This window comes from Podarcis vaucheri, assembly GCF_965113315.1.
Source record: "Podarcis vaucheri genome assembly, chromosome: 7".
NCBI lineage: Eukaryota > Metazoa > Chordata > Lepidosauria > Squamata > Lacertidae > Podarcis > Podarcis vaucheri.
The window spans coordinates 7,957,677-7,972,830 of record NC_138765.1 but is presented as its reverse complement, the minus strand read 5'-3'; the positions used below and the strand labels follow the sequence as shown (position 1 = coordinate 7,972,830).

The 15,154-nt window shown below is 48.7% G+C and overlaps 1 protein-coding gene across 4 annotated transcripts in view; it reads right to left on the bottom strand.

The window, feature by feature from the left end:
* ACTN4 (actinin alpha 4) overlaps window positions 1-15,154 on the bottom strand; it is a 133,631-nt gene that overhangs the window by 54,088 nt on the left and 64,389 nt on the right. For all 4 annotated transcript variants that reach the window (XM_082230993.1, XM_082230992.1, XM_082230991.1 and 1 more), the window contains exons 2-3: window positions 8,866-8,980; window positions 7,110-7,229 (exon numbers count right to left, since the gene is read on the bottom strand). In XM_082230993.1, coding sequence (XP_082087119.1) covers window positions 7,110-7,229; window positions 8,866-8,980 — 235 coding nt within the window. The remainder of the gene's footprint in view (window positions 1-7,109; window positions 7,230-8,865; window positions 8,981-15,154) is intronic.

The window sequence follows — 15,154 nt, the reverse complement described above, 5'->3', positions numbered from 1 at the left end:
TCGTCACGGGGATTTGAACCGCCGACCTTCTGATTGGCAAGTGCTGGGCTCTGTGGTTTAACCCACAGTGCCACCCGCATCCCAATCTTAACATGCTAAAATTGTGCAAAAGATGAGCAACGTTTTGGATATCCCTGGCTGGACAGAGCAATCTCCCTCCAGCAGTTGCTGCAGGTGGAAAACCTGCAGCCCAGGCGCGGAATTTGCAAGCGCTCAGAAGTCGAAACAGCACAGAAGGTGCTGAGCAGAGACGCCAAAGGGTGTCACTCTGGGGAGGGGTGTGTGCAGGAGCAGAGAGGGCGCCGGGCTTGATGAGCCTCCTGTTCTGTAACCAGAGATGCCACACCCGATGCGCCAAGAGGGCACTTGTCAGAACATGCACTGGTTTCAAGGACAGCTCCCTTTCCCAGGTTAGGTCCCCGAAGGCAGGGGAGGCGATGCCGGAGCGCTGGGGAAGCTCCGGAAAGCTGGATTCAGCTCGCCTGGTCTAGTGCTTCCAGAAAGGGCACGATGGCATCGAAGAGAGATTTGCCACGGGTGCAAACCGTCCCCCTCCGATAAATAACTGGAGGTGGGCGGGAGCCTTGCATCTGCAGCTGGCAAAGAAAAGCCTGAGGACACAAGCTTGCTGGGTCAGATCAGGGGTCTCCAACACGGTGCTCACTAACCACAGCACCCACATTTAGGAGAAGCTGGATGCCAAAGGGGCCAATATTAAGGGTTTTTGCTCCAGGGAGCTGAATATTTTCCTTGAAAGAGGGTTGCCTGTTTCGGGGAAATTTTCTGCCTCAGTCTTTCTTCTGTAAAATGGGTATGCTGCAGCGCTCAACGGTTTCTTAGAGATGTTTGACAGTGGGTCTCTCCCCCAGGAGGTTTTAGCCTCTCCTTCCTTGGAGGTTTTTAAGCAGAGGTTGGAGGGCCACCTGCCATGGACGCTAGAGCTGAGATCCCTGCGTTGCAAGGGGTTGGACTGGATGACCCTCAGGGTCCCTTGCAACTCTACAACTCCACAATAGGATTAGGGTAATCTGGTCCCAGCCAACATTCAGACGGAAGCCAGCTAGAGTGCCTTCGGGATGCTCAGAAAAAGATCATGAGGATGGATGGCCTTTCCAACTAATCTCCAGCTACCAGGACACTGTCTCCTGGTCTTATTCAACATCTTTATCAACGACTTGGATGATGGACTCAAGGGCATCCTGATCAAATTTGCAGATGACACCAAACTGGGAGGGGTGGCTAACACCCCAGAGGACAGGATCACACTTCAAAACGACCTTGACAGATTAGAGAACTGGGCCAAAACAAACAAGATGAATTTTAACAGGGAGAAATGTAAAGTATTGCACTTGGGCAAAAAAAATGAGAGGCACAAATACAAGATGGGGGACACCTGGCTTGAGAGCAGTACATGTGAAAAGGATCTAGGAGTCTTGGTTGACCACAAACTTGACATGAGCCAACAGTGTGACGCGGCAGCCAAAAAAGCCAATGCAATTCTGGGCTGCATCAATAGGAGTATAGCATCTAGATCAAGGGAAGTAGTAGTGCCACTGTATTCTGCTCTGGTCAGACCACACCTGGAGTACTGTGTCCAGTTCTGGGCACCACTGTTCAAGAAGGACACTGACAAACTGGAACGTGTCCAGAGGAGGGCAACCAAAATGGTCAAAGGCCTGGAAACGATGCCTTATGAGGAACGGCTAAGGGAGCTGGGCATGTTTAGCCTGGAGAAGAGGAGGTTAAGGGGTGATATGATAGCCATGTTCAAATATATAAAAGGATGTCACATAGAGGAGGGAGAAAGGTTGTTTTCTGCTGCTCCAGAGAAGCGGACACGGAGCAATGGATCCAAACTACAAGAAAGAAGATTCCACCTAAACATTCGGAAGAACTTCCTGACAGTAAGAGCTGTTCGACAGTGGAATTTGCTGCCAAGGAGTGTGGTGGAGTCTCCTACTTTGGAGGCCTTTAAGCAGAGGCTTGACATCCATATGTCAGGAGTGCTCTGAGGGTGTTTCCTGCTTGGCAGGGGGTTGGACTCGATGGCCCTTGTGGTCTCTTCCAACTCTAGGATTCTATGATTCTATGATTCTAAGTAGCTTGCATTTAGTTTCAAAACATCGGAAGAGCCTGCAGGTTGAGACCAATGGCCCATCGAGTCCAGCATCCTGATCTCACAGTGGCTGACAGTGGGAAACCTGAATCAAAAATTTTAATTGAAACACCGTATTTCTCGCTCCATAAGACGCACGTCTTCCCTCCTAAAAAGTAAGGGGAAGTGTGTGTGCGTCTTATGGAGTGAATGCAGGTGGGAGGCAGGCAGGCGGGAAAAGCCCCGCGCTCTGTGCAGCTCTTGCATGCTTTTGTGGGAGGTGGGGGAAGGGACTGACAGGCTGTGTCAGCGCCTTCTCCCTCCTTGGGGAAAAGCCCCCAAGACCAGCACTCCCTTTCACTAGCCGTGTGCAGCATGTGTGTGGCTCTTGGGGGCTTTCCCCCCCGGGAGGGAGACGCCTGCAAGCGCCGCACACACGCTGCACGCGGCTCGTGAAAGGGAGCGCTGAGCACAGCCTGGGATGCATACAGGCTCTGCTCAGCGCTCCCTTTAAAAATATTTTTTCCTTGCATTCCCCTTCTAAAAACTAGGTGTGTCTTATGGAGCGAAAAATACGGTGCTTTATTGTCACTTGCACAACTTGTATACAGTGAGATTACACAAGCACCCCCCACTCAGCTCTCTTAGTCTTAATTCCTCTCTTTTACTGACACACACACACCCCAAACCCGAAAGTCAGTTGCCCTTTTGTTATCTTTTCATTCAGCAGCCTAACAGTCCGCGGATACAATACGTTTCTGAGCACAATTCAAAGTGTTGGTGTTGACCTTTAAAGCCCTAAACGGCCTCAAAGGGCCAGTATACCTGAAGGAGCGTCTCCACCCCCATCTTTCTGCCTGGACACTGAGATCCAGCGCCGAGGGCCTTCTGGCGGTTCCCTCATAGCAAGAAGTGAGGTTACAGGGAACCAGGCAGAGGGTCTTTTCGGTAGTGGCGCCCGTTTCTGTGCGCTGCTCTGGTTCGCCAGAAGCGGCTTAGTCATGCTGGCCACATGACCCGGAAGCTGTACGCCGGCTCCCTCTGCCAATAAAGCGAGATGAGCGCCGCAACTCCAGAGTCGGCTATGACTGGACCTAATGGTCAGGGGTCCCTTTATCCTTACGAAGAGCCCATTTAGTCCAGCATCCTGTTCTCACAGGGGCCAGCCAGATGACTCGATGACAAACCAACAAGCTGGATTTGAGCAAAAGAACGCTCCCTCTTTTGTCTAAATCCTGACTGGGATGCAGGCATTGTGTGAAAACCTACCAGGACCTTGTGTTTGTCTGTGATCTGCAAGACACCCCGGCACTGTTTGAGGAGTGCAAGCCACATCCAGGGCAGATTTATAATGAACTCAAAAAAAATATTTAGATATACTTTCCCCAAAAGACCAGAAGCGTGTCTATTAGGCTTAATAGGAACAGAAATTAAAACAGAAGATCAAAATTTGTTCATGTATGCTACAGCTGCCGCGAGGACCCTTCTGGCCCAAAGATGGAAAGTACAAGATATACCAACTATACAGGAGTGGCAGGCGAAGTTGACAGAATATGCAGAGCTTGCCAAATTGTCAGGAAGGATCCGGGACCAGGGAGATCAAAGATACCAAAATAACTGGAGTAAATTTATTGAATATTTAAAGAAGAATTGTAAAGAGGTCAAGACACTAGCAGGATTGACATAATACCTCCAATGTATAATAGTACTAATTTGAGAATGATGTGTGTGATGGAAAGAGGATAAATATACCAGTTGTGGGGAGGGAGGGGGGTCGTGACTCGGCAGAGTCAAAGGAAATGTATGGTGCTATTACAATTTGTGGGGAAAGAATATGTAAGGAAAACAATAAAAATTCACTTGCAAAGCCACATCCAGGGCAGGGAGCCCCCCCGGAAGAAGGAACTGCAGAGCTGAAGGTGGGTGGGTGGGGGAAAAAATCCAGCGGGCAAGAATTTGGGGGATTTTTGTTTGCTTGTTTCAAAGCGTGTAACGTATTTATTGCCAGCGTATAAATCTGGCAAGGCTCAAAGGAATATCGGTCACAGAAGCTCAGAACAATAACGGCAAGTATTTGGATGAGGGGGGGTTGCATCACTGGATGCAATTAAGTTCAGAAGAGCCAGCCGTATGCTCCCAGCTGACCAGCTGCGGGAAAATGAATCTTGCCCTGGGCAAATGGCTCCATGGCTGCCCTGATGGCTCTGTGTGTGTGTGTGTGTGTGTGTGTGTGCGCGCGCGCGGGTTGCTCTTTCCAGCTCCCAAACTACTTTTCAAATTGCCTTGACAATATCTGCAGACGCAGAGAGCAGGGAGATCAGAGGATACTGTTCTCTTTCCAGAGAGCTTGTTCAGGACCTGAAGCTGCAGCCAATCAGACTTACATGCACCGTGGAAGATTACACCAAAGCTGCTCTGTTTAGGGTTACACACACTAAGGAAACGCACCGTGGGCTCTGTGGGCACAGAATTCGGTTCTGTGATTTGTATAAATCGGGACATTGTCCAGCATCTCTGCATCATGCATTCCGGTTTCGCGAGTCACGGGGAAGGGCAAGGAGGGCACAGGGCACAGGAAACGTTACTCAGCAGCTCCTCTCGACTTCCGAGATTCCAACAGAAGTGGCCTGCACATTTTTAAGCGTTTCAAAAGATAAGAAGACACGGGCCCCAAAGGCCCACATGGTCCGGCCTCCTATTCCCACAACGGTCAAACCAGGTGCCTATGAGAAGTCTGCAAGCAGGATCTGAGCGTGACAGCCCTTTCCCAACCTGCAGTCCGTCTCCACCTGCATTCCAGCAGATGGAAATCTCTTTAGCAGGAGATCCAGCTGCCCCAGAGCTGGGGAAAACTGACTCTCCAACTCCCTTCATCATCCCTGATTCTGCAGGGTAGGTGAGGCAGGAGTTGCAATCCATCAGAATCTGAAGGGCTGCAGGTTTCTAGCCCCCTGTTCTGTCTAAATAATAATAATAATAATTTATTTATGGGAGGCGGGTGGCGCTGTGGGTAAAACCTCAGTGCCCAGGACTTGCTGATCGTAAGGTCGGCGGTTCGAATCCCCGCGACGGGGTGAGCTCCCGTTGTTTGGTCCCAGCTCCTGCCCACCTAGCAGTTCGAAAGCACCCCTAAGTGCAAGTAGATAAATAGGTACCGCTTTATAGCGGGAAGGTAAACGGCGTTTCCGTGTGCTGCGCTGGTGCAGGCTCGCCAGAGCAGCTTCGTCACGCTGGCCACGTGACCCGGAAGTGTCTTCGGACAGCGCCGGCTTGCGGCCTCTTGAGCGAGATGAGCGAGCAACCCTAGAGTCGGTCACGACTGGCCCAGACGGGCAGGGGTACCTTTACCTTTTAATTTATTTATATCCCGCCCTCCCCAGCCAAAGCCTGGCTCAGAGCGGCTAACAACAGTAAAAATAGCACAGTTTACATAAAAATGCATTTCCCGGCCTTTCGACCTACTTTGCCATTCTCTTTCTTTGCACTTTATTCCGCACAACCACCGTGTGAATTGTTGGGAACGACTGTTTGTGTGTGTGTTGTGTGTGTGTACACGACTTGGCCCACTTCACCTTTATCAGGATTTGAACTCAGTTCTGTTTGATCCAAGTACATTATCTCTCTTACGCCACACTGGCTCTCCAAACAGATGAACAGAGCGCATTTGACAGGTGAAAGTCAAGCTTTTAATGTTTGATGTTTTATTGTATTTTTAATATTTTGTTGGAAGCCGCCCAGAGTAGGCAGGCTATAAATAATAACAATTATTATTATTTTCCTTGTAGGTGTGGCTACTGATGCAACAAGCCGCAGAGTTCTCAATGGCAGAATTTACATTTCCTCCGTGCAGAATCTGGCGACTTCTTGGGTCTCTCACACTCGGTCCAGGAGGGGCGTGGTACTCAGTGGCAGACTACGTCCTTTGCATGCAGATTGACCCAGACTGATTAAATTTTGACCCAGGAAGATCCCCAAGGTGGAATACAACTCTGGGGCTCCTTCTGCCCACTTCTGACACCTGAGAGCCAGTGTGGTGTAGTGGTTAAGAGCGGTAGTCTCGTAATCTGGGTAACCGGGTTCGCTTCCCTGCTCCTCCGCATGCAGCTGCTGGGTGACTTTGGGCCAGTCACACTTCTCTGAAGTCTCTCAGCCCCACTCACCTCACAGAGTGTTTGTTGTGGGGGAGGAAGGGAAAGGAGAATGTTAGCCGCTTTGAGACTCCTGAAGGGGAGTGAAAGGCGGGATATCAAATCCAAACTCTTCTTCTGCTGTTGCACTGGGGCAGTGAAATTGTTCTTTCCCCGAGGACTGAGGGTCCTGTCCTTGTCCCAAGGGCAGAGAGGGAAGGGCCAGAAGCAGCCGCTGACCACTAGGGGGGCGGAAGAGTAACTGCAGTTTCTAGGATGAATGCTCGGCCTCCCTAGCTAGAGGAGATCTGGTAGCAAGGCTGCAAAAGCCCTCTGAGAACCACTGCCAGTCCGATTCAATGGCACTGCGCTAGGGAGGGCAGGGGAAGAGAAAGCAAGATTCACCGTGACATAGTTTTACAGAGCGCCGTCAAGGCGCAAGATGTTTTTAAACATAGTATTTGACTTCCTTGAGTCTCTTCCGCCTGAATTTCTTAGTAATTATCTGTAGCAGTTTCCAATATCAATATTTCAAAAAACCAAATCACAGTCAAGATGGATGGTACTTAATTGTAATTAATTAAGTGGCATTATACTGTATTGTATGTTTTTATTTTTTTCCTTTTTTCTATTTTTTTCCTGTTTTATCTTTTGTTTGTTTTTGTTACTGTGAATTCTTTTGTATTATGCTCGTTTACTGAAAATAATAAATATTATTTGGGGGGGAAAGATGTTTTTAGAAAGTAGAAGGGAGGAGGTCCCTGCCCCGAGGGGCCTCCAATCACAGACAACTCACAATAAACAGCTTGCGGCGTTTTGTGAAACGGGCACAACGTTATCGCTGGGAGAGGCTTGGAAGAACAGCACCCCAACCCGCGTAATCTCACCTTCAGCTCCTATGGAAACCAGCTTGACTCCTTTGCTTGCGATGAAATCGAGAGCTTTGTTCACGTTGTTGATCTTGTGTACCCTCATCTTTCCTCTCTCCGGTTTCGGTAACCGCTCCCCTGGGGAAGCAGAAAGAAGAGAGGGGCTGGTTGGTTGGTTGAAGGAGCAGATCGGATTGAAAGAAAAGCACAAAAGTGAGCTTCCTTTTCGCATCAGATGCAAGCTCAGCAAGACACAAAGGAAGCCTGTGGCTCCTGCAAGACAAACACCTTTCTTGTCCAAAGAGGAACAGATTCCCCCCCCCTTGCTTTTGGTTTCCTAAGTTACTCCAGGTGAATTCTCTTTAGCAGTCATCCGTCTCTCCAAAGGGAGAAGAAGCTGACATTTGGGTCAGATTTCCCAGCGTGTAAGCCTATTCAAGCACCAGAGTGAGGCAAAAATCTTGAACCAACGGGGGGGGGGTGTCGAGAGGGAGCTGGTGTGAATGGGTCAAAATGGGGTTAACAAGGCCCCAGATGGCCCATCAGCCTTCAGCCACCCCAAAAATCAGTTTAAGCCCAAACTGTGAAATTATTCAGATTCAGAATAACAAGGTTTGCACGGCTAATTCAGAGTTAAGAACTGGACAGTGTAGAAAGAGTATGCTATGCCTTGTCTATTTGTTCTCCACACCTCCCGCTCCCCATTTCTTTGTGGTATCAGACACCAGTGGAAAGCCATGTTCTTCCAACCAGCCCCCTGGAAAGGCAACTGACTTGTGAATTACAAGGATTGCAAGCTCCCCAAGGACATGCTCTACGGCAGGCTATATAGGCAAACTTGGCCCTCCAGATGTTTTGGGACTACAACTCCCATCATCCCTTGCCACTGGCCCTGTTAGCTAGGGATGATGGGAATTGTAGTCCCAAAACATCTGGAAGGCCAGGTTTGCCTATGCCTGCTCTACGGGGAGCCGCCTTCAGGCAAAAGGCCTGTTGGCAGACCAGCTGTGCGTTACAAAGATGTCTGCAAACACGACATGACAGCTGGCAACATCAGCCTTGCCCTTGCAGACGACCGCAGTGCCTGGAGACAGGCAAGACAGGTTGTGTATCCGCAGCAGCGACCAGAGGAGGAATAACCAGAATGAGCGCAGAGAGAAGAAACGGCAAGGTGTGTCTGCAGCAGCACAACAGGATGCCTTCCTCTGCCCCAGCTGCAACAAAACATGTCTCTCCCGCATCGGTCTCTGCAGTGCCAGCAGGAGCTGTAATTCCCCAGTGGTCTGACTTCACCCACAAAGGTGCGCCAGTCCCTTGTCCCCCGAGACAGACGGATGCCAACAACAAACAGGCCGTGGGGCCACTGGTATGATCCCAGGGCTGATGCGTCACCTCCCGCCATCTTAGGACATGGGTAGGCAAACTAAGGCCCGGGGGCCGGATCCGGCCCAATCGCCTTCTCAATCCAGCCAGTGGACAGTCTGGGAATCAGCGTGTTTTTACATGAGTAGAATGTGTCCTTTTATTTAAAATGCATCTCTGAGTTATTTGTGGGGCATAGGAATTCGTTCATTCACCCCTCCAAAAAAAAATATAGTCCAGCCCCCGACAAGGTTTGAGGGACAGTGGACCGGCCCCCTGCTGAAAAAGCTTGCTGAACCCTGTCTTAGGATGTTCGAGGATGACTGCTCAAAACTCACAACTTGCCGCAGAGCTAAAAGGCGGTACTGAAAAGTGCCAATCAACAGCCCCTGCAAGTCCTTCTGACCCTCACCTGAAATGACCTCCAGCAGCAACATGAGCTTCAGGCCATCACGGAAATCTTCGTCGATGTTCTCAATCTGCGTGCCGGCTTTCCGCAGGTGAGAATTGCACCATGCTGTGAAAGTCTGGGTGGGAGAAAAAGAGGAAAGGTAAGGCTCTGGAATAATTTTTATTATTATTAATAATTTTTTATACTCCGCCCATTTAGCTGGGTTTCCCCAGCCACTCTGGGCGGCTTCCAACAGAATATTAAAATACAACAATCTATTAAACATTAAAAGGTTCCCTAAACAGGGCTGCCTTCAGGTGTCTTATGGACCCTTATAGACTCAAAAGCACTGCAGACTGGTACTGTGGCAGCCCCTCTGGCTCCTTCAAGGCAATATGAGATCCAAGACAAACACAGGATAACTTGGTTTTTTGGCTCGGGAAGGAAACACGCAGCTCTCTGTCCTCCGCCCACCCAGGTTCTGACTTCAAATAGTTATGACTTCGTTCCAAAATTGAGCGGGGCTGCAGTCTGGCCTTCCATGAATCCTCATCACACGAGACACAGAATCTGGCCTAAACCATGGAGCCTGGTTGCTACTGCGACACTTGAAAAGCCGCAGGTTTCTAGTCCTCAGATTCAGAAGCAGCCTGGAAACTTTTTGCCCCTTTAAACACAGCCCAATGAATGGTATGTAACTCCGGTAAAATTAGCAAAAATGTAGGACTTCCGGTCAGCGCCAGCGATTAATGGCGGATTTCCCTCCGAGCTCCGGAGGGAGTCTGCTCTGCGAGTTCGGGTCCTGCCGCTACGGCGAAGCGGGGACCCTTAAAAATCACAGGCGCGGAAGCGTTACTTGTATAAGACAAGTAACAAATGTTGGAAATGTAAAGAAAAAGAAGGTACTTTTTACCATATGTGGTGGGAATGTAAGAAAGTACAGTGGTGCCCCGCAAGACGAATGCCTCGCAAGACGGAAAACTCGCTAGACGAAAGAGTTTTCTGTTTTGGAGGTGCTTCGCAAAACGAATTTCCTATGGGCTTGCTTCGCAAGACGACAATGTCTTGCGAGTTCCTGCGGGTTTTTTTTCCTTTCCCCCTTTTTCTAAGCCGCTAAGCCGCTTATCAGCTGATCCGATAAGCCGCTAAAAGCCGCCAAAAGCCGCTAAAAGCCGCTAAAAGCCGCTAATAGCGCTAATCCGTCAATGGACTTGCTTCGCAAGACGAAAAAACCGCTAGACGAAGAGAATCACAGAACAGATTCTTTTCGTCTTGCGAGGCACCACTGTAAAAAGCTTTTGGGAAATGATTTATAATGAACTGAAGAAAATGTTGAAATATATTTTTGTTAAGAAACCAGAAGCATTTTTATTAGGCATTACAGGTAATGAGATAAATAAGAGAGAAAAGAAGTTATTTTTATATGCAGTGACAGCAGCAAGAATATTGATGGCCCAGAAATGGAAACAAGAGGAGCTACCTACGTTAGAAGAATGGAGAACAAAAATGATAGACTACGCAGAATTGGACCGAATGACAGGAAGGATCCGAAACCGACAAGATCAAAGATTCACAGAAGATTGGGAAAAATTTATTGAATATTTGCAAAAACTAAGTGATAATCAGATTTGAATATATATATATATATATATATATATATATATATATATATATATATATATATATATATGCTTTCGTAGATTTTCACGGGAACTCTTACACGGGAAGACACCCGAAGACACCAAAACCTGCATATATATATATATATATATATGCAGGTTTTGGTGTCTTCGGGTGTCTTCCCGTGTAAGAGTCGGGGTGTCTGTGCGACGTTTCGACGAGGTCTCACTCGTCATCTTCAGGCTGGTGCTTTCGGCTTCTTGTTACTGGAACAGAGCAGAATCTGGTGTTTGAGTTCCTATAAATACTGTTGAGGGGTGTGGTGTATAGCCTCCAACGTTCTGGGCAGAGAGGAAGTTCCTAGATTAGTGTGCCTCTTCTTCTTTTGTTCCTTAATTACTTGAGGGATATCTTAAGTGATTTCATGAGTGATATTCTGAATACCACTGGGTGGGTCATTAAGTGTAGATTAGTTGCTAAAGCTTTTGTGTCTTGACCTCTTGAGCTTGTGAAGAGTTTTTCTGAGAAGATGGCTGTGCTGCATTTAGTTGTGCTCTGGCTTGGCTTCGTGTATAGGGGCGAGCTGTGGTTTTGTGCCTTGTGCCAGCCAGATCTGTGTAGGGATTGCAGGGGGGTGCAGCATCCGGAGGTGCCACTATAGTTTGGCTACTGGATGGAGTCTGTAATATGTCTGTGGAGAGGGTCTGGGTTTGGGTCTGGTGTGGTTGATTGGTGACGGCGTTCTGTGTGCCTCTGGTTCTGGTGTCGGTTTTTGTGGGGAGGGCTAATTTCCAGATGTCTGGCAGGCGGGACGTGTCGTCACGCTTGTTCATGTTGTGAGGGTGTTTCTCTATCTCGATGGCTTCCATGATTATTCTCTTGTGGTGATGTTCCATGTTAAAGAGCAATTTGGAATCTGCAAAATTAATTTCGTGTCCTGTTTCTTTCATGTGTTGGAAAAGAGAGGAAGTTTTTTCTTCTTTTTTGACGGCATTCTTGTGTTCTGCGATACGTGCATTTATTCGTCTGTTTGTTTGTCCAATGTACGTGGCTGGGCAGACTTTGCAGGGTATTTCATAGACCCCTTGGTTTTCCAGCTGGATTTTGTCTTTTGGGTTTCTGAGGATATTGGCTGTGGTTTTGTGCCTTGTGCCAGCCAGATCTACACTTAATGACCCACCCAGTGGTATTCAGAATATCACTCATGAAATCACTCAAGATATCCCTCAAGTAATTAAGGAACAAAAGAAGAAGAGGCACACTAATCTAGGAACTTCCTCTCTGCCCAGAACGTTGGAGGCTATACACCACACCCCTCAACAGTATTTATAGGAACTCAAACACCAGATTCTGCTCTGTTCCAGTAACAAGAAGCCGAAAGCACCAGCCTGAAGATGACGAGTGAGACCTCGTCGAAACGTCGCACAGACACCCCGACTCTTACACGGGAAGACACCCGAAGACACCAAAACCTGCATTCCTGTACCCGTGAAAATCTACGAAAGCAAATATATATATATATATATATATATATATATGCAGGTTTTGGTGTCTTCGGGTGTCTTCCCGTGTAAGAGTCGGGGTGTCTGTGCGACGTTTCGACGAGGTCTCACTCGTCATCTTCAGGCTGGTGCTTTCGGCTTCTTGTTACTGGAACAGAGCAGAATCTGGTGTTTGAGTTCCTATAAATACTGTTGAGGGGTGTGGTGTATAGCCTCCAACGTTCTGGGCAGAGAGGAAGTTCCTAGATTAGTGTGCCTCTTCTTCTTTTGTTCCTTAATTACTTGAGGGATATCTTGAGTGATTTCATGAGTGATATTCTGAATACCACTGGGTGGGTCATTAAGTGTAGATTAGTTGCTAAAGCTTTTGTGTCTTGACCTCTTGAGCTTGTGAAGAGTTTTTCTGAGAAGATGGCTGTGCTGCATTTAGTTGTGCTCTGGCTTGGCTTCGTGTATAGGGGCGAGCTGTGGTTTTGTGCCTTGTGCCAGCCAGATCTGTGTAGGGATTGCAGGGGGGTGCAGCATCCGGAGGTGCCACTATAGTTTGGCTACTGGATGGAGTCTGTAATATGTCTGTGGAGAGGGTCTGGGTTTGGGTCTGGTGTGGTTGATTGGTGACGGCGTTCTGTGTGCCTCTGGTTCTGGTGTCGGTTTTTGTGGGGAGGGCTAATTTCCAGATGTCTGGCAGGCGGGACGTGTCGTCACGCTTGTTCATGTTGACGACACGTCCCGCCTGCCAGACATCTGGAAATTAGCCCTCCCCACAAAAACCGACACCAGAACCAGAGGCACACAGAACGCCGTCACCAATCAACCACACCAGACCCAAACCCAGACCCTCTCCACAGACATATTACAGACTCCATCCAGTAGCCAAACTATAGTGGCACCTCCGGATGCTGCACCCCCCTGCAATCCCTACACAGATCTGGCTGGCACAAGGCACAAAACCACAGCTCGCCCCTATACACGAAGCCAAGCCAGAGCACAACTAAATGCAGCACAGCCATCTTCTCAGAAAAACTCTTCACAAGCTCAAGAGGTCAAGACACAAAAGCTTTAGCAACTAATCTACACTTAATGACCCACCCAGTGGTATTCAGAATATCACTCATGAAATCACTCAAGATATCCCTCAAGTAATTAAGGAACAAAAGAAGAAGAGGCACACTAATCTAGGAACTTCCTCTCTGCCCAGAACGTTGGAGGCTATACACCACACCCCTCAACAGTATTTATAGGAACTCAAACACCAGATTCTGCTCTGTTCCAGTAACAAGAAGCCGAAAGCACCAGCCTGAAGATGACGAGTGAGACCTCGTCGAAACGTCGCACAGACACCCCGACTCTTACACGGGAAGACACCCGAAGACACCAAAACCTGCATTCCTGTACCCGTGAAAATCTACGAAAGCATATATATATATATATATATATGCTTTCGTAGATTTTCACGGGTATAGGAATGCAGGTTTTGGTGTCTTCGGGTGTCTTCCCGTGTAAGAGTCGGGGTGTCTGTGCGACGTTTCGACGAGGTCTCACTCGTCATCTTCAGGCTGGTGCTTTCGGCTTCTAAGCCGAAAGCACCAGCCTGAAGATGACGAGTGAGACCTCGTCGAAACGTCGCACAGACACCCCGACTCTTACACGGGAAGACACCCGAAGACACCAAAACCTGCATATATATATATATATATATAAAATAAAAAAGCTGGATTTTGCAATCAGTATGAAGTACGGACGATGAACTATTTCGTACGACCCAATCCGCCATTTTTAGCTACGGCAAATTATTTATTCTGGTTCTGACAAGGGGGACAGGCAGAAGACACCGAAAAGCCAAGGGAAGTATTTAATAATAATAATAATAATAATAATAATAATAATAATAATTTATTTTTATCCCGCCCTCCGCAGCCAAAGCCGGGCTCAGAGCCACCTCTTCAGGTTCCAGGAGGTATTGCCCACAAATCTTTGCCGCCATGTGGACTAGAAGCTTGTTTTTCAAAAGAAAAGAGAGATACATGGGAAGGTCACATAATCCTGTATGTACAACTACACTATATGCTCCTTTGGATTCCAGTCCGTAACAAACCCGGGAAGCAAATTATCCCTGCCATTAGGAATCTTTCCCTCTTCGCCACCTCTCCCACTTCCTCTCTCACACACTTTAGATGTGTGCAGTTTTATGGACCAAGAGGGAGCAAGTGGATAAGGGGAAGCTGAACCAGCATGATCAACTGCGGGGAGCTGCTGAGCCAAAGGGGTCCCTCGACACCGTGCAGAGACAAGCAACCCCAAAGCACTTGCTAGCTTGCTAGTCGGCCCTGCTTTCTAAAAACCCTGCTTGGATCAATGGTGGGAGGCATCAGTGAAGAATTTGTGATGGCCTGGGACTTGGGCTCAGACTGAGACTCAGTCTGCACCAGATCCTTTGCCTCGGGCATCACCTGAACCAAGTCTGGGGCCTGATCCTGAAGAGTCCCAGTCTGCACAGGTTCCTCTGCAACAAGCACCAGCTGGGCCGAGTCAGGGGCCTGAGCCTGCCCTGGCTCCAGATGCGGGGATGACCTTGTTGCCTTCAGCTGGGCGATCACTTACAGCTGCTCCTCTACCAGTTGGGTCAGGGGAGGCTGAGGCGGCCTCTGGGTCTAGTAACCCACCGACATCTCCTGAGCTGCAGAGACTGAGGTCTGAGAGAAGGAGAGACCTGAGTACTCGCAGGAGGAGTGCTCGCCTTCGGTCGAAACAGGGAGGTGAGTCACTGGGGGATCAGGACCGGCCGCTACCCCGATAAATATAAAAGGCTGTCGGACCCCCGCCCCAGGTTGCGGGAGCAACATTACTGTATGCCAGATCCTGCCTGAGATCCTGTACTTGTCCTTGCCTGGTTTCCTGCCTCGCGTCCTGCCTTGGCCCTGTTGGATTGACTCCTAGCAGAACCTTCAGATTCTGGACTGGTCCTGGACTACGTTTCATGGGTTACCCCCGGGCCCAGCACAGAATTGCAGCTCACCACTAAATGCAAGAGGAAACCCCCCCCCCCAAAAAAAAATCTGATGCAAATGCACTCTCTCCTTCCAACCCCTGCACAAATCATGCATATTCCAACCAGGTATGTCAACCTGCCTCCGTCTTACTGATATCACAGTGCCAAGGTATTGGGAACAAAGCGGGATACGCTTTGA